The 25,259-nt window shown below is 35.1% G+C and overlaps 1 protein-coding gene across 5 annotated transcripts in view; it reads left to right on the top strand.

The window, feature by feature from the left end:
- MAN1A2 (mannosidase alpha class 1A member 2) overlaps positions 1-25,259 on the top strand; it is a 182,467-nt gene that overhangs the window by 81,391 nt on the left and 75,817 nt on the right. For 4 of the 5 annotated variants that reach the window (XM_082458798.1, XM_082458797.1, XM_082458796.1 and 1 more), the window contains exons 5-6: positions 4,406-4,486; positions 23,358-23,452. In XM_082458798.1, the coding sequence (XP_082314924.1) occupies positions 4,406-4,486; positions 23,358-23,452 (176 nt within the window). The remainder of the gene's footprint in view (positions 1-4,405; positions 4,487-23,357; positions 23,453-25,259) is intronic. The other variant, XM_082458799.1, reaches the window with a different exon arrangement.

Here is a 25,259-nt window from a genome sequence, read left to right as displayed (position 1 = left end):
TCCTCGATGACCAAGGACCTAGGATCCTTTGTCTTATTATTCTGTCAACTTCAGTATAAAGCTTCAACCTCATGGTACAAGATGATTCCTCAAGATAAGGTGGATAAACCTTCCAGTTGCATAGAGGAGGAAGAGATAGAGACGAGATATGTGACTGCTCAGAAGTTGGTTACCCCATTTTTGCTTGTATATTATTGAGTGAATCTAACTCATGTGGCCCCACCTTACTGTAAAAGGGGATTGAGAAATGCAAGGTTTTTCCCCCTGTATAGTTATGTAGCTCTTAGAGATTATGTACTTCAAGGTCATGAAGATATATTCCTGTATTTAATTCTAAATGTTTTAAAGTTTTGCTTTTGCATTTAGGTCTTTAGTCCTTATATAGTTGAGTTTGTGGGTAGGTTAAAATAGGCAACTATCTATTGATCCTAGAATATTTATTTCCTCTACTATTTATACATGCCACATTAGTCATGTGTTAGTTATATTAGTCTATTCTTTTCTACTGGCTTTTCTCTTTATCCCTACATCAATATTTTAGTAGTCTAAATATTTATTATAGTCTTAACTATTTTTATAAGAAAAGCTTAATATCTATATCTGAATCTTGATATCTGATCTTATTCTACTAGGAAATTATCTTAGCAATTATCAGTTCTTTGTTCTTTTAAGCTCTGGAAAAACTGTATTGACATTTTGATGAGGATCGCATTCAATTTATAGATTAATTTGGAGAGGATTGGCATTTGTGAATCTCAAATACTCGTGTTTGTTAACATGGCAGCTTTATTGTGCCTAATAATTTGTTGGTATATCATTGTGTCAGTTGGCTCAATCAAGAACCAGAACGGTACAGTTTTTTTAATTAGAGGATTTAGTGTTTAGAATTGTTAACCAAGTAATGGGGCACTGAAAAGACAGAAAGAGAACATTGTGGTATTACAAGAGGTAGTAACTACAATAAATGGCTGCCATGCCTGGAACTGTGAGAACGATGGGGAGAGGTTGAGATCATTAAAATTTACTAGCTTGGGACTCTGTTTTTGATACCTTAGGAGTTCTTAAAAGGGGCTTCTCAGACCTAGGACTCAGACCTCTGAGGAGGGGGTACCTAGTTAGGGCTTGGTATCTGTATAGGGCACAAGGAGGCTGATTTGGGGAATGTGTCTGTGGCAGGGGAACCGTAACCTGGAACCAACTGCCACCGCCAGGGTGAGGAACCACGGCTGGTTTGACACTGTCAGAAACTAGAAGTAGACTGGAAGGAATAAGTTCCTTTTTCTTCCTTCAGCTTTGTATTATCTTTGTAGAACCTTCTATCATCAGCAGGGCCTATAAGGAAGCCAGATGCATTTGAAGAGTTCTAGTTTCAGTATACCGAAGTAGAGTGTAGAAGGATGATTTGAAGCTGAGAAAAAATAGCTTAATAATCAGCACAGTCATTTTCCATTCTTTCACTTTTACCCTTTCTGTGTCATATGTTTTAGCTGTCATATATTTTACATATAGTGCGTATTTAGATTTTGTTATTTTTATCCAGTCTTGGAGTCTTTTAACTGTTAAGCTTGAAATATTTGCATGTAGTATAACATATTTTTAGAGTTGAATCTTCAATCATTGTTTTGCTACCTATATCATTATTGTACTTCTCATTTGCCTTTATTTTCTGTCTATCTTATTTGGATTAAATTACTTCATGTCTCTTTTTCCCTCTACTAGTTTGACTTTATACTTTCCATTTCCATTCATTTTGGGGTTACCCTTAAAATTTTAATAGGTATACTTACCAAAGTTTAAAAATAATCATTTTCTCTATCCTTCTTCTGAAAAACATAAGGATCTTAGAATGCTTTAATTTAGCTCATCTCCCTCTTGTCTTATGTGTAATTGTTGTCTAGTTGGTCCCAACTTGTATTTGAAACTTCCAAATTAAGTAATGAATAAATAAATAAATATATTTATTGAGTGCCTTCTCTGTGACAGACACTGTTCTAAATCTATGGATACAGGAATGAACAAAACGGAGTCTTATCTCTAGTTTATACTAGTTTCTATTCTAGTTTGAGGAGAAAAGTAGTAAATACATATTCAAGATATATTGAATATAGCACGTCAGATAGTGATAAGTGCTTACTCTTAAAGAAGAGTAAGTAGGATTGGAGTAAGCGGTGGTGAGAGGTTGCTATTTTATATCCATTGGATATTGAAGGTGACGTTTCTGAGAAGAAAACCAAGGGAAGTCATGTGGATATGAGAGAGCCAAGCTTTCTCCTAATAGATATGATAGCTGAGTATAGAATTAGAGGTTGATGATTATTTTCTCTTAACCTTTTAAAGATACAGTTCCATTGTCTTCCTGTTTCTGTTATGCTATTGAAAAGTATGCTATCAGTTTAATATTTAAAAGGTAATCTGTCTTTTTTCCCCTTGTTTTAATATTTTCTTTTTTTGCTTTGTTGTTCTGTAATTCCATTGCCATTCTGTATTTAGACTATTCCTTAAAGGACTCATGTTTTTTCAGTCTGAGGACTTTTGTTTTCATCAATTTAGGAAGATTCTCAGTCATTACTCCTGTGAATAGTGCCTCTCCCTCAGTCTTTCCCTTCTCTCCCTCTAGAAACTTATCTTCTGTCTCTTGTGAAGGAAGGTATGAATTTTACAAATAAGAATTATATAATATTCAGATGATGATAAGTGTTAATTGGGGAAATAGTACAGAGTAAGGAATATTAGTGATGAGGGATTACTTCACAATTTTATATTGTGTGGTCAGAAAAACTTTCTAAGTGAAATTTGCTTAGAGATCTGCAGGTAAAGTATAAAGACTGACACAGAAGTGAGTTTGACAGTTCTCAAACAGCAGGTGGACCCGTTGGGTAATAATAAAGTGAGTCAGAGGGACATTGGTAGGAGATGATGTCAGAGAGGTTGTGGGGAATCAGATTATGTTGGGTCTAGTAAGTCATTTTACTCTGAGTGTAACCAGAAGTCATTGTAAGGTTTTGCACAGAGTACTAACCTATGCTAACTTAAGATTTAAAAGGTTCACCACTGTAACTATATGGGGCTGAAAAAGTAGAGTGCTGAGAAGAGGGTAAGGATGAAGTCAGGGAAACTGGTTAGATGGTATTATTGTTCTGGTGAGTGGAGAAAGGCCCTCTCTCTCTCTTTTCCTTCCTCTCTATATTTAGTGAATGTCTACTATGTACCCTGCAGTATGCTATATATTGGGAATATATAAAGTAGTATAAACCCCTTTGCTTTTGAGGATGGGTTAGGATAACAGTTATGTTATTAAAAAATTACATCATATTGTGAAAATTCTATATTAGAGAATTATGCTTGTGTTAGCAAATGATTTCTGCCTATGAATGTTGGAAAGACTTCAGGGTAATATATATTTCCTTTTAATTTTTATTTAAAAATTAATTATGAGTGCTATTTTTCTTTTAGTCAATTTTGTATATTCTGTGGATTCTTTGGTTATTTTCTTTGCCACTTCTAATTTCTTTCCATGCATTAGAATCTTCTTCAGCAATATCTTTATCCATATTTAATACAAACCTATAGACTCTATGTGGTAGGATTATTAATACTGCTATACTTGTGGCAAATTTCCTTCTGTTTGTTGTTTGCCTTTTAATTTTGTTCATGATTTTTTTTCTTATAGGTAATTTTCATTATGGGGAAATTCAAGCCCTTCTATCATCATTTATTATCAATGCTATTGATTTTATGCTTACAAAGTACCTGCTTTCTCAAGGAAGTATAGATATATTGTCACATTTTTTCTAGTTTTTATTTCAGTTTTCTTCTGTATTTACTTCTAAATCATTTGGATTTCATATATATATATATGAAATGAGTATCCAAATTAAATTCTTACCTAGGAGTCAGTTTTTTCAACATTATTAATTGAAAAATCTATCATCTTGCCATTATTTTTTGGTACCTCCTTTAACATTGATTAAGTTACATATACTAGAAAAACATTTAAAATTCATGAGGAGAGATAGAAGTAAAAATGGACGTTATAGTGTAGTGATTAGAACAGAAAGGGACCAGTAGAGAGAACACTATTCCAAAATTCAAGAAGTAGAGGCTTTCATGAGGGACAATAGTCAATAGCATCAAATATCTTGATAATTTCACAATAATATGTAAGGCACATGAAAATGGCCCATTGGTTATGGCAATTAGGAAGCTGTGCTGACAGCAATAGAGGAGTTTCAGTAACATTTACAAATGGGAGGTGAGGTTGCAGTTTCATGAGAAACGAAGACGTAGAAAGTGGAAAAAAAACATTCTACCCAGCATGTTTGTGAGAAACATATGAAGGACTGAAGATATTTTGAAACCTTTACAGCTTTATGTATATGTGAATATTTTCAATATGTTTTCACAGAATTCAGAGGTGTCTGTGTTTGAAGTCAACATTCGATTTATTGGAGGCCTACTTGCAGCATATTACCTTTCAGGAGAGGAGGTGAGCAAAATCAAGTGATATGTTGTTTGGGGGGAAAGGGTTGTGAATGGAATTTAGTAAAATGAAAGATTTCCCTAGCATCATGTCGTCTTTTTTTTTTTTTTTAAAGGAATTCCTTTATTTTTATTATTTATTTATTTATATATTTATTTTTGGCTGTGTTGGGTCTTCGTTTCTGTGCCAGGGCTTTCTCTAGTTGTGGCAAGCGGGGGCCACTCTTTATCGCGGTGCGCGGGCCTCTCACTGTCTCGGCCTCTCTTGTTGCGGAGCACAAGCTCCAGATGCGCAGGCTCAGTAGTTGTGGCTTACGGGCCTAGTTGCTCTGCGGCATGTGGGATCTTCCCAGACCAGGGCTCGAACCCGTGTCCCCTGCATTAGTAGGCAGATTCTCAACCACTGCGCCACCAGAGAAGCCCCCGTGTCGTCTTTTTATTTTTTTAATAAATTTATTTATTTAATTTATTTTTATTTTTGACTGTGTTGGATCTTCGTTGCGGCAAGCGGGGGCTACTCTTTGTTGCAGCGCACGGGCTCCTCATTATGGTGGCTTCTCTTGTTGCGGAGCATGGGCTCTAGGCGTGCGGGCTTCAGTAGTTGCAGCACTTGGGCTCAGTAGTTGTGACTCGGGAGCTCTAGAGCGCAGGCTCAGTAGTTGTGGTGCACGGGCTTAGTTGCTCCCTGGCATGTGGGATCTTCCTGGACCAGGGCTCGAACCTGTGTCCCCTGCATTGGCAGGCGGATTCTTAACCACTGCACCACCAGGGAAGCCCCATGTCGTCTTTTTACATTGTCTAGTATTGAACTAATCTACAGATTTGCTGAAATAATCAGATCTTCAGGTAGAGCTCTGTTTCTTGGGAATAATGATTTTTCCATTTTGAGAATCTCAGTGAAACAAATTCATCACAGATCCTAGCATTATATACACTATGTCTCCTCTGTAGGAGTTATCCTTCTCCAGGATTTGCCATTGCAATTAATTACATGGTTGAAACAAAAGTAGAAAATATATTAATAAGATTAGAATTAAGGAATGAACCAGTAAGAATGAATATGGATCCTCCTAAGTCCAAAAATTAATTAATAAAACTGCCAATTTAGAAATTGAATGCAATTTATTGCTGTAAATTAAAACAAAACGAAACAACAACTCTGAATTCTCCTTTATGGAAGTCTTGGTGTAATACACACAGACACACTTGAGACTTATGGTGATGGGGAAGTGGCTGTAGGAAATTGCTTTTTACTACTCAGATGGGTTAAAGAGTGGAGTTGGAGAGTGTGAGAAAGAGAAACTAAAGGAGGAGGTTATAGTCATTTCTGTTTTGTTTTCTGAGAAACTACTTGACACATAGATTTAATTGATTTGTTGGTCTAAATGATTGTAAGATAGCTTTGTAAATTTAAGAAAGCTCACTTTTTATTATATGTATTCTAAAGATGGATTTTTATGTTGTCTTCAGTTTTTATTTTTTGTGTTTAACTTTAAAGTGGTCATTTTTAGGATTGTTTTTCCCCTTATGGCTTCTAGATTTTGATCTTTAGAAAGCCTTCCCTCTGGCTGTATCATTACAAAACAAATATTTCTGGATTTTTATGATTTTATATACTTATATTTAATTATTTCATCTATCTTTGTGTGCTTTTGTGTGTAAAGAGTGAGATACCCATGTACAACCTTTTCTGTAGAAGAAATATGTTTGAAGATGATGGTATTTAATATATAATATTAGATAAATAACATTTCTTACTTAATATATGATTTTACTGTCAGCCTTTACTATGTAATTTGATTATACCTCCAACCTATCTTTCAACTGTCAGAACACCTCAGTTCCCATTTAATAAAATAAAAGGTTTATACTCTCGCAAAGAGGTTTTCGAACTTCAGTGTGTTTCAGGGTCACATAGTGTGTTTTATAAAAATGAAGATTCCAAGCCCTACTCACAGGACTGAAATTCAGTTGGTTTGAGGTGGAAACCATTATTTATGGTTTTAATAAAGTACTCCGTGTTAAAGGTGATTTTGGAAATGCTGGTTCTATACTTTGAGAAACTCTGACCTAGCTTATATGAATAAAATCATTGTAAATTAATCGATAGGATTTTTTGGTCAGGTTTATTGAGGTATTATATAGAGTAAAATTCACCCACTTTAGTGTATACTTCTTTGAGTTTTGACAGTGCATACAATCTAGTAAGCACCAGTACAAGTGAGATATAGAAGAATTCTATCATCCCAGGAAATTCCCTTTTACCATTTTATAGTTACCCCGCATGCTACCACCAGCCTCTGGTAACGACTGATCTGTTTTCTGTTCATACAGTAAGGAGTACTGGCTTCTTTCATGTAGCACAATGCATTTGAGATTTATTCATGTATTTAGTAAGTCATTCCTTTTTACTGCCGTATGGTATTCCATTGTGTGGCTCTAACAGTTTATCCATTCACCAATGGATTGGTCTTTAATTTTGGAGATTCTGAATAAAGCTGCTATAAATATTTCCATTAGGATTCTGTGGGATCATAAATTTTCATTTCTCTTGGGTAACTATCTAGAAGTGGGATTGCTGGATCAAATGGTAAGTAAACTTTGGAAGAACTCGCCAGACTTTTTCAAATAGTTGCCTTCCATCATGACCAGTACTTGGTATTGACAGTTTCTTTATTATTTTTAGCTGTTCTAATAGGTGTGTATTAGTATCTCACTGTGGTTTTATTTTACTTTTCTCTAATGACAAACCATGTTGAGCACCTTTTCATGTGCTTATTTGTCATTCATATATCTTCTTTAATTGTTCAGTCTTTGGCCATCAAATATTTTCTGTTTTCTTATTATTGAATATTGAGAGTTTTTTGTATATTCTGTATATTCTGGACATAGGACTTTTATAACCTATGTGTTTGCAAATATTTTCTCTCTGTCTTTGGCTTTTCAGTGACTTAACATTATCTTTTGAAGAACTGAAGTTGTTACGTCTTGAAGTAGTCCAGTTTATCAGTTTCATCTTTTATGGTTCATGTGTTTGGTATTTTATTTACAAAGTGTTGCCTAATCCAAGGTCACAAAGATTTTCTCTTGTTTTCTTCTAAATGTATTATCGTTTTACTTTATTATACTTTTAAATCTATAATCCATTTTGAGTTAAATTCTATATGCTGTGAGGTAGAGGTTGAGATTCATTTCTTTCCATATGGATATCCAAAAATTCTAGCACCATTCATTGAAAAGACTAGTCTTTCTCTATTTAATTGACTTTGCACCTTTGTTGAAAACAATTGACCATATATGAAATCAACTGACCAAATGTGGGTATACTTCTAGACTCTGTTGTTGATCTGTGTGTCTGTCCTTTTTCTATTACCACACTGTGTTCATAATTATGGCTTTATGGAATTGAAATCATGGTCTTTATAGTCTCGTAATCAGGTTGTGTGAGTCCTCCAACTTTGTTCCCCTTCAAAATTGTTTTGGCTATTCTAGTTTTATTTTCTATATAAATTATAGAATCAGTTTCCTGATTTCTACAAAATATCTTACTGGGATTTTGATTAGGATTATATTGAGTCTATCAGTAACTTTAGGGAAAATTGATATCTTCCAATCCATGAACATAATATATCTCTTCATTTATTTAGTTCTTTAATTTTGTTCATTGGTGTTTCTAGTTTTTACAGATCTTATACATATTTTGATGGATTTGTATCTATTTCATATTTTTTGATGCTATTAAAAGTGGTACTGGGGCTTCCCTGGTGGCGCAGTGGTTGAGAGTCTGCCTGCTAATGCAGGGGACACGGGTTCGAGCCCTGGTCTGGGAGGATCCCACATGCCGCGGAGCAGCTGGGCCTATGAGCCACAGCTGCTGAGCCTGCATGTCTGGAGCCTGTGCTCCACAACGAGAGAGGCCGCGATGGTGAGAGGCCCGCGCACCGCGATGAAGAGTGGCCCCCGCTTGCCGCAAATGGAGAAAGCCCTCGCACAGAAACGAAGACCCAACACGGCCATAAATAAATAAATAAATTAATTAATTAAAAAAAAAAACAAAAAAAACGTTGACTGGCTTAAACTGGTTTAAAAAAAAAAAGTGGTACTGTATATTTTTAATAAAGACTTGAATTTTCAGCTGGCTCAAGACATTTTGTTTTTCTCTAGATAACTTTTCTGATACTATCATTTATTTTTAAAAATGTGGTAAAATGTACATAACATAAAAGAATAACATTCACATTGTTGTGCACTATGCAGTTGAGTTTTATATTGACCTTGTGGCCTGAGATTATCATAAATTTACTAGTTAATTCTAGTCACTTTTAAATGGATTTTAATAGATTCTTTGTAACCAATCATGTCGTCAGTGAACAGAGATGTTTTATTTCTCTATATAGAGAACAATTTTATTTGTATAGTTCTTTTATTTCTTTTTCTTGCCTTATCACATTGCCCAGAACCTTCACTAAATACAGAGTTAAATGGGAGTGGTGAGAGTGTCATCCTTGCCTGGTTCCTGATATCAGGGGAAGAGCATTTAGTTTTTCACCATTAAGCATAATGTTAGCCATAGGGTTTTTGTTTTGTTTTGTTTTTTTGTAGATGCCCTTTATCATCTTGAAGAAGTTCCCTGCTATTCCTATTTGCTGAGGTTTTTAAAATCATGAATGGATGTTGAATGTTGTCAAATGTTTTTATGGCATTTAATTAGATGATTATATGGTGTTTCTTCTTTATCTGTTGATAATGTGAATTATGCTGGTTGATTTTTGACCATGAAACCAACCTTGCATTTTTGGGAAGAAACCCCACTTGGTCATGGTGTATTATCCTTTTTAAATATTGCTGGGATTGATTTGATAATGTATTGTTGAGAATTTTTTTGTATCTGTGTTCATATGGGATATTGATCTATAGTTTTAATATCTTTCTGTGTATGTATGTTTTGTATAAGAGTAATACTGACCTTGTAAAATGAGTTCAGAAGTGTTTCTTCTTTTTTTCCATTGGAGAAGTTTGTGTATAATTGGTGTTATTTCTTCCTTAAATGTTTGGTAGAATTTCCCAGTGAAGCCACATGGGGTTGGAGTTTTTTGTTTTTGTTTTTCCCACTAAGTTTTAAAATGTATGTATTCAATTTCTTTGGTGGATATAACACTGTTCAGGTTATTTCTTCATGAGTGGCTTTTGTAGTTTGTGTGGCTTTTGTTGTTTGTGTATTTCAGGGAATTTGTTTCCTCTAAATTGTGGACGTAAAGTTGTTTGTATTACTTTGTTATTATCCTTTTTATATCTGTAGGGTCTTTAGTAATGTTCCCCATTTCATCTTCTCTTTTGTTGTCAGTCTGGCTACAAGTGTATTAATATTTTTATTTCAAAGAACTAGATTTTATTTCATTGATATTTCTCTATTTCTATGTATTCAGTTTTATTAATTTTTTGCTTTTATCTTTACTTACTTCTTGCTTTAGGGTTAAGTTGCACTTCTCTCCCCATTTTTTTTCCTGTTTTTTTCCAGTTCCTTATGGTTGGAGCTTGTTAGTTCATTAATATGACACCTTTTCTTATTTTATTTTATTGATTTATTTTTATCTTATTTTTTACTGAAGTATAGTTGACTTAACAATATTCTATTAGTTTCAGATGTATACATAGTAATGCAATATTTTCATAGCATATACTCCATACAGTTATTTTAAGATATTGACTGTATTCCCTGTGCTGTACATTACATCTTTGTAACTTATTTTTTCCCAGTAGTTTGTAAGCATTAATATCATAGATTTGCTTCTCAGTCTTTCTTTAACTGCATCCTATGAATTTTGATATGTTATGTTTTTATTTTCCTTTAATTCAAAATATTTTCTAATTTCTCTTCTTCCTTTTTGATTGCTGAGTTATTTAGAAGTACGCTGTTTAATTTCCAAATATTTGAGGATTTTCCAGATAGCATTCTGTTACTGGTTTCTAGTTTAATTGTTTAATTGGCAGTGAATAGAGAGCAAATTTATTGAATTTTTTGATGTTTGTTTCATGGGCCAGAATATGGTCTATCAAAATGAATGTATGCTTGAAAAGATGTGTATTCTGCTGTGGTTGGGTTAAAATGTCAATTAGGTCAAGCTAGATAATAGTGTTGCTTGATCTTCTGTAGTTTTACTAATTTTCTGTCTACTTGTTCTGTCAAATACTAAGTTGAGGAGTCTTGAAGCCTCCAGCTATAATTATGGATTTGTCTGTTTCTCCTTTCAGTCCTATCAGTTTTTACTTTGTGTATTTTGGAGATCTGTTCTTAGGTGTGTACATATTTAGGATTGTTATGTCTTCTTGGTGGATTTGTTTTTTTATTGTTTTAAAATTTTTCTCTTTATCTCTGTTCATATTCACTGTTCTTTAGTTTGTCTGATACTGTTATAGTCACTCTGACTTTCTTTCAGGTGGTATCACATGGTATATCTTTTAATGTATGTGATCTACTTTTGAGCCTGTTGAAGGCTTTTGTTTTTTTAAATTGGGGTATAATTGCTTTACAGTGTTGTGTTAGTTTCTGCTGTACAGTGAAGTGAATCAGCTATATGTATACATATATCCCCTATTTTTTGGATTTCCTTCCCATTTAGGTCACCACAGAGCATTGAGTAGAGTTCCCTGTGCTATACAGCAGGTTCTCATTAGTTATCTATTTTATACATAGTAGTGTATATATGTCAATCCCAATCTCCCAATTCATCCCACCCCCCAGTCCCCCCTTGGTGTCCATACGTTTGTTCTCAACGTCTGTGTCTCTATTTCTGCCTTGCAAACAGGTTCATTTGTACCATTTTTCTAGATTCCATGTATGCGTTAATATACGATATTTGTTTTTCTCCTTGACTTACTTCACTCTGTATGACAGTCTCTAGGTCCATCTGCATCTCTACAAATGACCCAATTTCATTCTTTTTTATGGCCGAGTAATATTCCATTTTATATATGTACTACAACTTCTTTATCCATTCATCTGTCGATGGACATTTATTTAGGTTGCTTCCATGACCTGGTTATTGTAAATAGTGCTGCAGTGAACATTGGGGTGCATATGTCTTTTTGAATTACAGTTTTCTCAGGGTATATGCCCAGTAGTGGGATTGCTGGATCATTGTTGAAGGCATTTTGCATCTCTGTTTTACCTTGATTTTTAAAGTGATTATTTCTAATACTTCATTTGACCTTTACAGTTTTCATTTCTCTGCTAAAATTCCTCATTGTCTTCATGTATGTTTTCCACCTTATCCACTAGGTCTTTTTTTTAAAAAATAAATTTATTTATTTATTTATTTATTTTTGGCTGCGTTGGGTCTTTGTTGCCGCGTGCAGGCTTTCTCTAGTTGTGGCGAGCAGGGGCTACCCTTTGTTGCGGTGTGCAGGCTTCTCATTGTGGTGGCTTCTCTTGTTGCGGAGCACGGGCTCTAGGTGCGCGGGCTTCAGTAGTTGTGGCTTGCAGGCTTAGTTGCTCTGCGGCATGTGGGATCTTCCCGGACCAGGGCTTGAACCCGTGTCCCCTGCATTGGCAGGCGGATTCTTAACCACTGCGCCACCAGGGAAGTCCTCCACTACGTCTTTTAACATAGTACTTATAGTCATTTAAAATTCTTTGTGATTATTTCAACCTCATTAAGTCTGATTTGTCACTTGCTTTGTCTCTAGAAAGTGGATTAATTTTTCTTGCTTTCTTAAGTATTTAATAATTTTTTATTTAATGCAAAATATCATGTATGGATGGGACAGTGAAGACTGAGTTTAATAATATTTATGCCTGGAATAGCATGACTGTGCTATTAGTGTTAAGAGCTGAATCAGTTTAGTCTGAGTTGAACCAGGTTTGGGTTTTTTATTGCTAAGGTTACCTACAAAGTACCACTGGCTTCACATTTCTCTAACACTACCTTGTAATTAGAGTGGGGCTGTTTTGCAGGCAAGTTTTTCTTAGTGCTCTTGCTCTACTGTCCACTTTCGGCATTCCCTGTATGCCTGTGCCTCAGAGAGCGTCTGCCTCTACCCCCTGTTCCTCTCCCAGCCATGAACTGCTGTTACTTGCTACTCCATGCTTCCTAATATTTACCACGTTAAACATTATATGATGTCTTTGAGATAGAGCATGTTTTTCTTACTTTCATGCCTGTCTGACTATGTAGAGGAAATACTAAGTTGTTTGTGTGTAGTTGACTAATTTGCATACCAAAAAGCATATGATTCAAAATTACCTATGAACAGCTTATGAAAGAGGAGTGCCAGCCTCTGCCATTTCATTAGGCTCCTTATCTGAAGGTTGAAGCAAAATGTTGAAATTTTGGTTGCTGTTGTCATAGGAAAACACTAAAATGCTGAAAAAGTATACAATGTTACCAGTATTTCCATTTTTGCAGTTTTAACTCCTCAGACTTCAGGAAGAAACATTTTGAAGTGGAGGGAAGCACAAGTACTTTGGAGCTAGAGGTTTGAGTCTCTATTCTGCCTCCGTTTCATAAAAATATTTGTCAAGCTATTTACCTTCTGTAATTTAAGTTTCCTCATTTATAAGAGAAGGAGAGAGTTCACCTGAGAGTTGTTGGGGGGATTACATTATGTGAAGGGGCCTAACAATATCACCTGACTCAATGGATACTACTTTACTTTTTTTTTCCTCTTCCTTTGACTTTTTTCCTGTGTGGTAAATATACTGTTTCTAACAGCTGGGAAATCCTTCTACTTATTTAAAAATAGATAAGTTAATTTCTTAGGATAGAGTCTACTCTACTAAAAAGTAGAGAGAACGTTTTACTTTTCTGACTTTCTCATACAATCAGATTTCACTGACCATTTTACTTTTCTACTTGATCATTTTACACTGAAAGCTCTGATCCATATCTATTCCAGGAAACCAAAAATAAATCCCTGAAATCTGCTAAGAATAAATAAAACATTGAATATAAGATTATTCTAATACTGGATAGCCAATAAATTCCTATGTCTCACATAAGACAGAAAATTAACTATAATTTATAACATGGCAAAGTGCCTTTCTTATATTTAGATAGAGTGTAACTAGAATAAAGAACATTTTACATGCATTCAATGTTCTGGTATGGGGAACCAAATGAGGGTTATATGCCATCCTAACAAAGTGTTCCTCTGTCCTGTGATTTATTAATATTATAAATGTGAATCTTTATAATATTTTCTCAGAACAAGGCTATTTATTTTAAATATTCACAAGTTTAAAAATCTTGATGATTTATTATGTTTACTTGAGCCTCAAATATATGACGTTTCTTTTACAGTATTTTCTCATTTTTTAACAGTTATCAAAGTGGCATCCCTTCCTAAGATAACAATGTAATTTATGTGGATAAATGCATCTGAAATCTGTCAGATAAAATAGAGAAATGGTTATGTAGAGTTTAATACGTTTCACAGAATATAAACACAAAATAAAAGAAACAACAACAGCAAACTTTTTCTTTACTAAAACACAATTATGTACTTCATTGCCTGTAGGTAAGATCGTTTCTGAATAAGTTCAGGGATATTTTCTTTTTTACGTTTGGCTGCATTAGGTCTTTGTTGCTCCACATGGGCTTTTCCTAGTTGTGGCGAGTGGGAGCTACTCTTTGTTGCGGTGCGCGGCCATCTCACTGCAGTGGCTTCTCTTGTTGCGGAGCATGGGCTCTAGGCATGTGGGCTTCAGTAGTTGTGGCGTGTGGGCTCAGTAGTTGTGGTGCACGGGCTTAGTTGCTCCGTGACATGTGGGATCCTCCTGGACCAGGGATTGAACCCGTGTCCCCTGCATTGGCAGGCAGATTCCTATCCACTGCGCCACCAGGCAAGTCCCAGGGGTATTTTCCAAGGCAAATAGAGTGTCCCATTTTTGCCCTAAAGTTCTGAATAAAAAAGGAGAAATGTTGCAGTGTTAATTTTTCCTGACTTAAATATTAGCCATTATTGTCCTTACTGCACTAATTTTCATTTTATTTTTGCTTCAGAAGTTATTGTAATTTCCATTGAAAATTCGACCTCTGCATTTTCTGTAGGTGTGTTGATAATTGGATAAAACATTCCACTAAGCTTTGCTGACCTAGATAGCATTTTAAATATACTCTCCAACATTTCATCTTAAATGTGTGAGTTCATCTACACATTTGTATACATTCATACATGTTTAAAGTCACAGTACTAATACCAATCCACAGTTGATTATGATTATGATTACTGGTTTGATCAGAAGTTAGAGTTTACCACATGATCATCCCAGTAGATGCAGAAAAAGCATTTGATAAAATTCAACATCCATTCATGATAAAAACTCTCACCAAAATGAGTATAGAGGGAACATATCTCAACATAATAAAAGCCATTTATGACAAAGCCACAGTCAACATAATACTCAATGGCAAAAAGCTGAAAGTCTTCCTGCTAAATGCTGGAACAAGACAAGCATGCCCACTCTCACCACTTCTATTCAACATAGTATTGGAAGTCCTAGCCACAGCAGTCAGACAAGAAAAAGAAACAAAAGGTATCCAAATTGGAAGGAAAGAGGTAAAATTGTCATTATATGCAGGTGACATGATACTCTATAGAGAACCCTAAAGTATCCACACGAAAACTATTAGAACTAATAAATGAATTCAGCAAGGTAGCAGGATACAAGATTAATATACAGAAATCTGTTGCATTTCTTTACACTTAACAGTGAAATATCAGAAAGAGAAAGTAAAAAAATCCTGTTTAAAATCATGTCAGAAGACAGTTAGGGCTACCACAGGTGCTAGAAATTTAGGGGTAAAATCCAGGACAGGAGGGAGCCACAGAGGAGAAGCCCCAAATTCTGCATGCATGAAACTGTGTATTTAGATCACTTTGTTTTATTTCCCTATATGTTTATCGAGCTATACCATAATTTTCTGCCTGAAATAGACTCTCACCCTTCCACATGCTCTGCCTGGTAAAGAACTTAAAAGTTCAAAGTTTGGGCTTCCCTGGTGGCGCAGTGGTTGAGAATCCGCCTGCTAATACAGGGGACACGGGTTCGAGCCCTGGTCTGGGAAGATCCCACATGCTGCAGAGCAACTGGGCCCGTGAGCCACAATTACTGAGCCTGCGCGTCTGGAGCCTGTGCTCCGCAACAAGAGAGGCTGCGATAGTGAGAGGCCCGCGCACCGCGATGAAGAGTGGCCCCCGCTCGCCGAAACTAGAGAAAGCCCTTGCACAGAAACGAAGACCCAACACAGCCAAAAAAAAAAAAAAAAAAAGTTCAAAGTTTGTTTTTTTAAGCAACTATTGAATGAAGTTAATTTATATACAATAAAATGTACCCACTTTATAGTATCTAATTAAATACATTTAAATTTTAACAAATGTTTGATATGCTGTTGGAGAGAATACAAACGATACAGACTTTTTGGAAAATGATTTAGCTTGTGTCAAGTAAACACTTAAAATGTAAAATTCTCTGACCCACTAACCCACTTCTAGGAATGTATTATCTAAAAGTAACAACGTGGATACATAAGGTATACTCAGAAGGATTTTTTCATTGCATTAGTGTTTGTAGTATCCAATGTTTGAAAACATGTAGTAGGCCAGCGTTTGCAAAGACCTGAATATTCATCTGGGGGCATGGTTGAATAAATTGATACATCTACTACTATAGAATACTGTACAACTATGAACATAAGTTTGATATATTTCAACCAGTAAACATAGGCTTGATATATTTAGTGACAAAAGCAAGTTATAGACCAGTAGCTTGTGGGGTGTGTGTGTGTGTGTTTCCATTCATCCAGTCAGTTAGCCATTGCAGTATTTGGGGCAAATAATAATAGCAACTTGGACTAAGATGGGCTGTAGAGATGAGAGAGATAAATGATATCAAGGAAGATGAATTCAAAAGGATTGGGTGATACTGTGCAGGGGGAAATGAGGCAGAAGGAGTTGTTGGTCCCGCCTCCAGTTTTCTGGGTTTTGGTACTAGACTGATGGTGGGGCAGTTATTAGATATTGAAAACTTTAAGAATACTGGATTGGGAGGGGAAGCTCATCAGTTTGTTTCAGGTGTTTTGAATTTGAGGGGATTTTGCTGTATTTAAGTAGACATAAGTAGTAGACAGATGTAATGGATCTGGTACTCACTGGAGAGGTGTTGACGGGTGATATAAATTTGGGAGTCACTTGCTTTGCTGATAATTGAAAACAGGCACACACGAACTTGCTCAGGGAGACAATTTAGAAAAGGAAGAGAAGGAGACCTAGAATCAACCCTCAAGAAGCACAACATTAAAGGTCAAGTATCAGGAGGATGAGTCAGTGAAGGAGGCAGGGAGATTGTAGTATTATTGAATACAGGGGAAATATTTTAAGGAGGAACTGGTCAATAATGTCTGAAAATGCTCTTTGCTCAAATCTGTGGCTAATCCTTAGCAAGATCCCTTTAAGTAAAATGATGGGGGCAGAAACTAGGTTGAAATAGGTGGAGTAGTGAGTGGTAGGAGGGGAAATGGATACAGTAAATTAGGCAGTTTTGTAAAAATTGGAAAGGTACTTACGATACTGTGTTAGTAGCAGGAAATGAAAGAATAAAAATCCAATTACTTAAAAATTGTATGTTTGTACAGAAAAAAGGAGGATGGTAATATATCAAAATATTTAATAGTATTTGGTTCAGAATAGAGGAACTGGTGTGATTTAATTTTTTTTCCTTTTCCTGTTTTAAATAAGCAATATTTAATAATAGGTAATAAGAAAATATGGATTATTTATTTATCAGTCAGGATTCGATTTATAAGAGACAGAAAGAAACCATGCCAGTTATTTGAACAGAGAGAATTTCATATAAAGAGTTATTGGGGCTTCCCTGGTGGCGCAGTGGTTAGGAATCCGCCTGTCAATGCAGGGGACACGGGTTCGTGCCCCGGTCCGGGAAGATCCCACATGCCGCGGAGCAACTAAGCCTGTGAGCCACAACTACTGAGCCTGCGCATCTGGAGCCTGTGCTCCGCAACAAGAGAGGACGCGATAGTGAGAGGCCCGCGCAACGTGATGAAGAGTGGCCCCCACTCGCCGCAACTGGAGAAAGCCCTCGCACAGAAACGAAGACCCAACACAGCCATAAATAAATAAATTTATTAAAAAAAGAAAAAGAGTTATTAACTGGGTATAAAATTAACTAGGAAAGTGCTAGATTAAAAAGAATACTCTAAGGTATCCTGGAGGTGGCCCCTACAGGAAGCAACCATGGCTGAGGGAATATGGGCAAGAGGTTTTAATTACTGAAACTTAGAAACTTCAGAGAAAGGGCTCTACATAGCTGAAACTCAGACCTCTGATGAAAATGTGCTGGCAGGTGTCTTTGGAGTGAGGATTGAGGGTGATGAAGCTGGTTCTGCAAGTGTTGGAAAAACTGCAAAGTGGATTCAGCTGCTGCTACAGGAAGGCACTTCTGTTACTGCTGATGTGGAAGGTTCAGGAAAGCCATCCACTATGGGGCCTGAGCATCTCTGCACACTTTTGCTGGGAATACCAAGAATATAATAAGCCCCTGACTGCTCTTTTCCCAGGTCATCAGGCTTATGCTTGCAGGGTTGAATTAATGTCTTACCCTGGACAAATAGGCTTGCTTTCACTTAGTATAAAAGAGATTCTCCAAACTCAGTGTTCTTCTGTAAGGCAGCCCACTGTATGTGCAGGAATCCATCATGGGCCCTTTGGGTCATCTCTCTGCGACTCAGGTGGGGGTAAGGGTGGGACGTGTACGACCAATGGAAGTAAACTTGAAGCTTTGGCTGCTACTTTGCCATGAATAATGTAGTCTTTTTATCTCTGACACAGTAGTCTTCTGTCTTCTGCCAATATTCATGAAACTGTGGCAGGCTAACTTGTTAGCAAGTAGAATAAAATCTTAGATTTCATCATGAGTTATGAAATATTGTTTGCAGGCTCATTATGAGTGGGAGATGTGTTTCCACCTCTGTGTTAACCAGCAGTTTTGTAGTATCCCTCACTTGGTCCTAAGGAGCACCTGTCTAGCCTTTAAGGGTGCCCCTGTTCATGGTGATAATGAAAATTCATCTAGAATGCAGTATAGAAAGCCAAAGGGAGAATAAGAAAAAGAGTTGAGAAATATAAAATAGATTGAGAAATATTAATGTTTATTAGGAGTCTCAGATGAGTTTAATGGAATAAATGATAGAGAATCAATATTTGAAAAAATATCAAGAATAAGGAGGAAATACTAAAAGCTACCAAAGAAAAAGGGCTGATTACTTACAAAAGAATGACAGCTAACAGCAGAGTTCTCCACAGCAATAGATGCCAGAAGACATTGGAATAATATCTTTATACTGCTGAGATAAAATAACTGCCAGTGCAGAATTTTATATTAGCCAAATGATCATTCAAGAGGGAGGACAGAGTTGTGCAATAAATTAATAAAACATTTTAAAGAATTATTGATGATAAAATTATGATTAAATAATGCACAGTAGAAAATATGTCTATATCTGTATTTATATCTAATATAGTGAAATAGTAAAGCAAGTACATGAACTTGAGCTGCACTGCCTGGGTTTAAATTCAGACTTACCACTGCATGACCTTGGGCAAGTTAACTTCTCTGTTTTATACCTCAGTTTCAACCCTGTAAAATGGGAGTAACAATAATACTTACCTCATTGGGTTGTTGTGGGGATCAAATGGATTAATATATATGCTTGCCATTATCATCATCATCATCATCAACCCAACATTTTTGTAGAATATTGTAAAGAGTCCTTAAAACTTTTATATGTTTACATTGAATATCCCAGGGAGATGGGGTTGGTATGGAGGAGAGAGAAGATAATTTACTTGTTTACTTTAAATCTCTGTACATTTTGGCTTCTTAAATTAATTCATTCAACACTAGTTGAGCATCTTGAATACACTAGGCACTCTTTTAGGTACTAAGAATACAGCAGTGAATACAAGAAAAAAATTCCTGTTCAACCATGGCTTACATTCTGCTGTGAGGGTAAAAGGCAATAAACAAGGTATATATGGGAGAGAGAGTGTGTGTATACACACACTTACATACACATATATACACTGTTAGTGATAAGTGCTCAGGAGAAAAATAAAGCATGGAAGGGGATAAGGGGTTTTTAATTTCAAATAGGATGATCAGGGAGTGCATGTGAAGATAACATTTGTGTAAAGAGCTGCAGGAGATAAGAGAGAGCCTTGAGGGTTTCGTTTATAAGAGCATTTAGTTGAAAGGAACAGCAAATGAAGGTTAAAGTTAGTGAAGAAAAAGCATTACTGGCATTCTCAGAGAATGACAAAAGAGGTTAGTGGGGCTGAAGAAGGTTACTGGAGCAGGGAGAAAGGGAGTGAGGCCACAGAAGTAATAGATTTATTTGGAAAAAAAATGTTTTGTAGCCTTTTAAAGAGCTGTGGCTTTTACTCTGAATGAGATGGGAAGTCATTTGAGTGTTATGAACTCTTGACTTCTATTTTACGTTCTAACTCTACTAGGTTGAAAACAGATTATTACTTTAGTAAATACTCCAATTAAAAAAGAACAACTAAAAGTGTACATGGATTCTAATATCACTTCCCTCCTCAAGAATCTACAGTGCTTCTGTGTTATCTGTTGTATTACCCTAAGTTTCATTGCTTATGTTGTAAAGCTCTTCATAGTCTTGCCACATTTTACCTGTTTAATCCCATTTCTTCCAATTCTTCCAGACCTAGGTAATTCTTCTAGTCCTAATTTTTCTAAACCTAGGACCAGTTTTAGCATAGTTCCATTACTTACAGTTCGTTCTGGTAAAAACAACTGGGAGATTTTACATCATGGACAATGAATACATAAAAGTTTTTTTTCTATAAATAAATGTTTTGGAAGTCTTCATTTAAGTGTTGTTGAAGCTCTTAAACATGTAAATAATTGATTCACTTTCATCATCTTATTAGTCAAGAGTCCTAGTTGCAGAAAACAATCTGTTTTATCTAGTGATTTATTAGAGGGTACTGACCAGCTAACAGAATCTTTGGGAGGGCCATGAAATCAGATATTTTTGTTATATAGCTTGGAAACATGCAGGCAGGAGAAATGCTCAAGCATACCATGTGGCTTTCATGGTATGATCCAGCTCCATTCCCTCTGTTGCCCACATGTTATCTTTGAAGCTAGGCACCAGTCACTGGAACTTCTGTCAGAGCTACCACAGAAGAATCAGACACTGTCACCACTGTGCTTGAAAGATCACTGCTTCAGATCATTTACTTCTTCCTTCCAAATATTGCATATTTATGTATACTCAGCAATGCCTAGGCCTTGTCTCGAACTTCAGCTGGAGTGGAGTCTGGGAAATGTTATGTATAGTAATCCATCCTCTGCAATGTATGAAGGTATGCTTGAAAGATTTGAGTGAGTGTTGAGTATCTACCACATTCATAATAAAAAAAATGAAAATAAAAATGACAATGGAGTATCCTTTTTCAATTATCAGATTAGCAGCAATCAAAAGTTTGACAACTTTTATGTTAACAAAAATACAGGGAAACAGCTGGTCATAAATTCTGGTAGAAATATAAATTTGTGAAATGTGTAGAGAACAAATTGGCATTAACTATTAAAATTACAAATAAATATACCCATAGATTCAGTAATTCCACTCTTGGAATTTATCATACAGAGTCACATAGTTTGGAAACATATGTCTAGCAATAGGAGACTGACTAAATAAATTACAGTATGATCTATACAGGGGAAATTCTGCAGCCACTAAAGAGAAGGATGTGGAATGATTTGGAAAGATCTCCAAGGTACAATAAATGAAAGAAGCAAGCTGAGCATAGAGTATATGATATTCTGTGTTTGAAAGACAGAAAGACAAAGACGTGTGTATAAACTGTAATAGAATTTCTATTTCTGAGAAATGGAAAATGAGGATTTGATGTGACATGCTAGGAGCCATGTATACGATAGAACTGATTTAGCACAAAATATTTACTAGATATTTGAGAAATTGATAGCTATTTGCATTGTATCAATGGAAGGAACTGTGTGGTCAAGGGATAGGACTGGAAAAGGGACTTATGGTTTACTTTGATACTTTTTGGATTTTATATTATTTGCCTGCATTGCATACTAACTAATTTGTTTTAAATTAGCTACTGCTGTTGTCTGCCAAACTATGTTTCTGCAAATAAGGAGTGTAAGGCTGTGGTATATTTATCATTAAAGATTTTGTATATTCCTGAATAAATTAAGAATTCTACATAAGGAATTCTTTTTCAATGACATGAGGGTGGTGTTTTCTTTTTGGGTCGTGTACTATAATTGGTTACTATATATGTTAACTGACATAGGAAGTTGAAAATTAGAAAATGTGTCGCTAATTACTTCTGGAAGTGAAATGAGAATGCTTTCTATTTAGAAAAAGCTTATGTTTATAAGTTAATTTACCATTTTGAATATTAGTTTTATATGTAAAAGATGTGATACAAAAATATGTGATTAACAAATACACAGCATTAATATTAGTTCTTAGATAAGAACTTAGTCCCTTTGTCCTCATGGTGAAGCATGAGGTAAAGAAGCAATACTCTTTACTGTATAATGTAATTTCTCTTTACTAACATATAAATGTTAATACAGAGAGAACTGAGTTTTCCATTTGCTTTTCTGAATTAATGGGATGAATATGAGAAAATTATTAAAACTTTTACCTTAAATTGTTACATTTTTCGCTGGTATTTTTGTGTTAAAGTAAGTATTCAAGGAAATGGTAAATTGTAGATACATGAGAATATCTAATTAAAAGTTCTGCTGAGTTTTTCCTTATTTAAGGAACCTTGCAAAACATCTGAACATCATATTGCTTTGTCTACTTGCACATACTCCTCTCTAATTTATCCCCCCAATAATGTTGGTATGCTTTGTTAATATAACATCAACTTAGAACTTTGATCTAGTCCTGGCTTTCAACTACTGACTTATTTGAAAAATCTAATAATATTTTAACAAAAGTACTTGACTGCAATGAAAAGATGGAACCTTAAATGTCCAAAGAATTTGAAATTAATTTGAGAGAGGATAGATTTGGGGCATATAGAAGAACACGCCACTTTTCCTAGTAGGATATTATGACCTAATCTCAGTTTTGAGTCTCTTCTATAAGTCAGTAGTCTACAAAATGAGGTACACAAATCTGTTGGTATATGCTAAGAATATTAGAAATCTTACTATATATGTCTTGGTAATAGTACATGGTTTTGAAAGTTTGAGAGCCATTGATATTTAGGCAATTTATTGTTTTATGTACCAAAAAAAGCAGCAGCTGGGACCAAGGGGTGAAGCATTTATAACTCATAAAATAAACTTGGAATGTGAACGTAAACATTTTCTTTTCTTTTAATAAATGTGGCTGAACCTTGTTGGAGAATGTTGAGATATTAACAAGCTTATAGTAATTCAAGGGCATTTATCCAAATTGAGTCGCATCTCTTTCTTTTGTTTTAATATTTGTACTAAGCTTGTATACCATGGATGAAGATTTCATAGCCTAGTGTTTTCTCTCAGATTTTTTTGCCAGTTGAGAATACAGATAACATCAACACCAAAACCATGTCCTTCCCTTTCAATTAATTGCAGTTTCTGGCCATTTCACGTTGGGTAGTTTTTTCCTCGGTATCCATCCACTTTACAACCATTCTCTCTGATTGCTGTATGCTCTGTGGTACCAAAAGAGATGCCATTTTTTCCCCTCGTACTTTCATTTATCTGGTACATTGTGGTGTGCGTCCTATAAGAGACCAGGAAATATTATTGACAACAGTAATTTCATAATTTATGAATGTTCATGTTTTTATCTCAGATATTCAAGATTAAAGCAGTCCAATTGGCTGAGAAACTCCTTCCTGCCTTTAACACACCTACGGGGATTCCTTGGGCAATGGTGAATCTGAAAAGGTAAATTCTATTTTTATGTGGTTATTCCTGTTCTAAATAAATTAGATTAACTGATTTTTTGACCCTTTAAAAAGGTATTAGAAATTTCTAATGATCAGCCCCCACCATACTTTTTAAGACTTAAACTGTTTTTCTCTTCATATGTACAGAAGCATATTTCTTTAAAACATTGTCTGATTTTTAAAATATGTTCTTTACTTTGAAACAGTTCGCTTGCCTTAACCATATTCCAGTTTCTACTGCTTGTTTCTCTAAGTCTAGATTTCTGTCTCTTACAAAATAGTTGTTTCTTTATGATTTGCTTATTCATTTCCATTTAGCGCTGTAATGGATTCAAAGTGCTTTCCCTCTTTTGTTTTATGTACACGACGTGTTGATCTTTTTCTAAGTCAAAATGGAACACAGTATACCTTAAAATCAGGGCTTCCTATTGCTGAACGTCTTACTGATGATAAGGGGAGACATAATTCATGACGTTGACTATAGGGTCGTTTATTATGGTATTTACACTGTTGAAGTTCAAAGTGAGGCATGATTCTGTGACAGCTTTATTTGGGAAAACTAATCTATTTTAGTCATTTCTTTCTAATGGAGAACTTTATAAAGTTTTAATTTTCACTGAGAAATCAGTATTTAGTACTGAACATGACATCTAACTTTACTATTCTTTGATGTCATGCAATATATATAATGTAAACTCCCTGTTTGTGAGGAAAAAGCTAGCTAGAGTTCCAGACCAACCTCCACAAAAGGATGTGGTCACATACCTGTTCTCTGTCCTTAGTTTCATGATAGATTTTCTGATGTTTCCTTCAGTAGCATTGTCAGAGTCATATCATATAACTTTCTTAGATAATAAGAATGTTAACTTAATTAGCTTACAATTTAAGTCTGAGATGAAGAAAGACTGCAGGATATTATTATTATTATTATTTGTCTATATAGAAAATAACCGAAAAATCCAGCATTGCAGAACTTCAAACTTAGATTGAGATGAAAATAGAAGGGTTTTCAAGGACCATGTCTTGAACATAAGTTTAATTTTCATGTTGTTTCTTTGTATATATTCATACACGTGCATATTTTACTTGGGTTTATAGATCACAGATGTAATTATTTATCTGTTTTTTAAAGGTTTTTGTTTTTGATTGAGTTCTACATGTGTCTCACAAACAGACTTTCTCCCAATCTTGCTGTCTGAAAGCCAACTCATGTTAATAATCTAACATTATTTATCTCCTACAATATGCTATATAGCGTACAGAAGCACACACATAGATACTGGTGGAGCTTTTAAAATTTTTTATGGTTTGTTTGGATACTTGCTTTTCTACTTCTTATTTTTCTCACTCAACAAAATCTCATGGAAATACTCTTCCAGGTCATGCCACAGAACTTTAAATCAATCTTTGTGCTGACTACATAGTGGAATATAGGACATATTATAATACATAGGTTATACCGTAATTTGTTTAATCATTCCACATCAGTGGTATTTGTTTATTTCCATTATTTTGCTACCATAAACACTGTTACAATAGCATCCTGTTATATGTGTCCTTGTTTAGTGGGGAATTTTCTCTGTAAATGATTCTTAGGAATATGATTGCTGTATCAAAGGGCATATGTCTCTTTTTTCTTTGTGGGATAGATTCCCAAGTGTGGAATTTCTGGATCAAAGCATATATGTATTTTTAAATTTAGTAGTTACTCCCCAGATGTTTTCCAAAAGGCTGTAGGTCATCATATTTCCATCAACAATGTGTGAGAGTACCAAAATGTCTACAAGTATATGTTCTGTTTGATT

The sequence above is a fragment of the Balaenoptera physalus genome (genome assembly GCF_965194825.1).
Source record: "Balaenoptera physalus genome assembly, chromosome: 1".
Taxonomy (NCBI): domain Eukaryota; kingdom Metazoa; phylum Chordata; class Mammalia; order Artiodactyla; family Balaenopteridae; genus Balaenoptera; species Balaenoptera physalus.
This window is presented reverse-complemented; position numbering and strand designations above follow the sequence as displayed.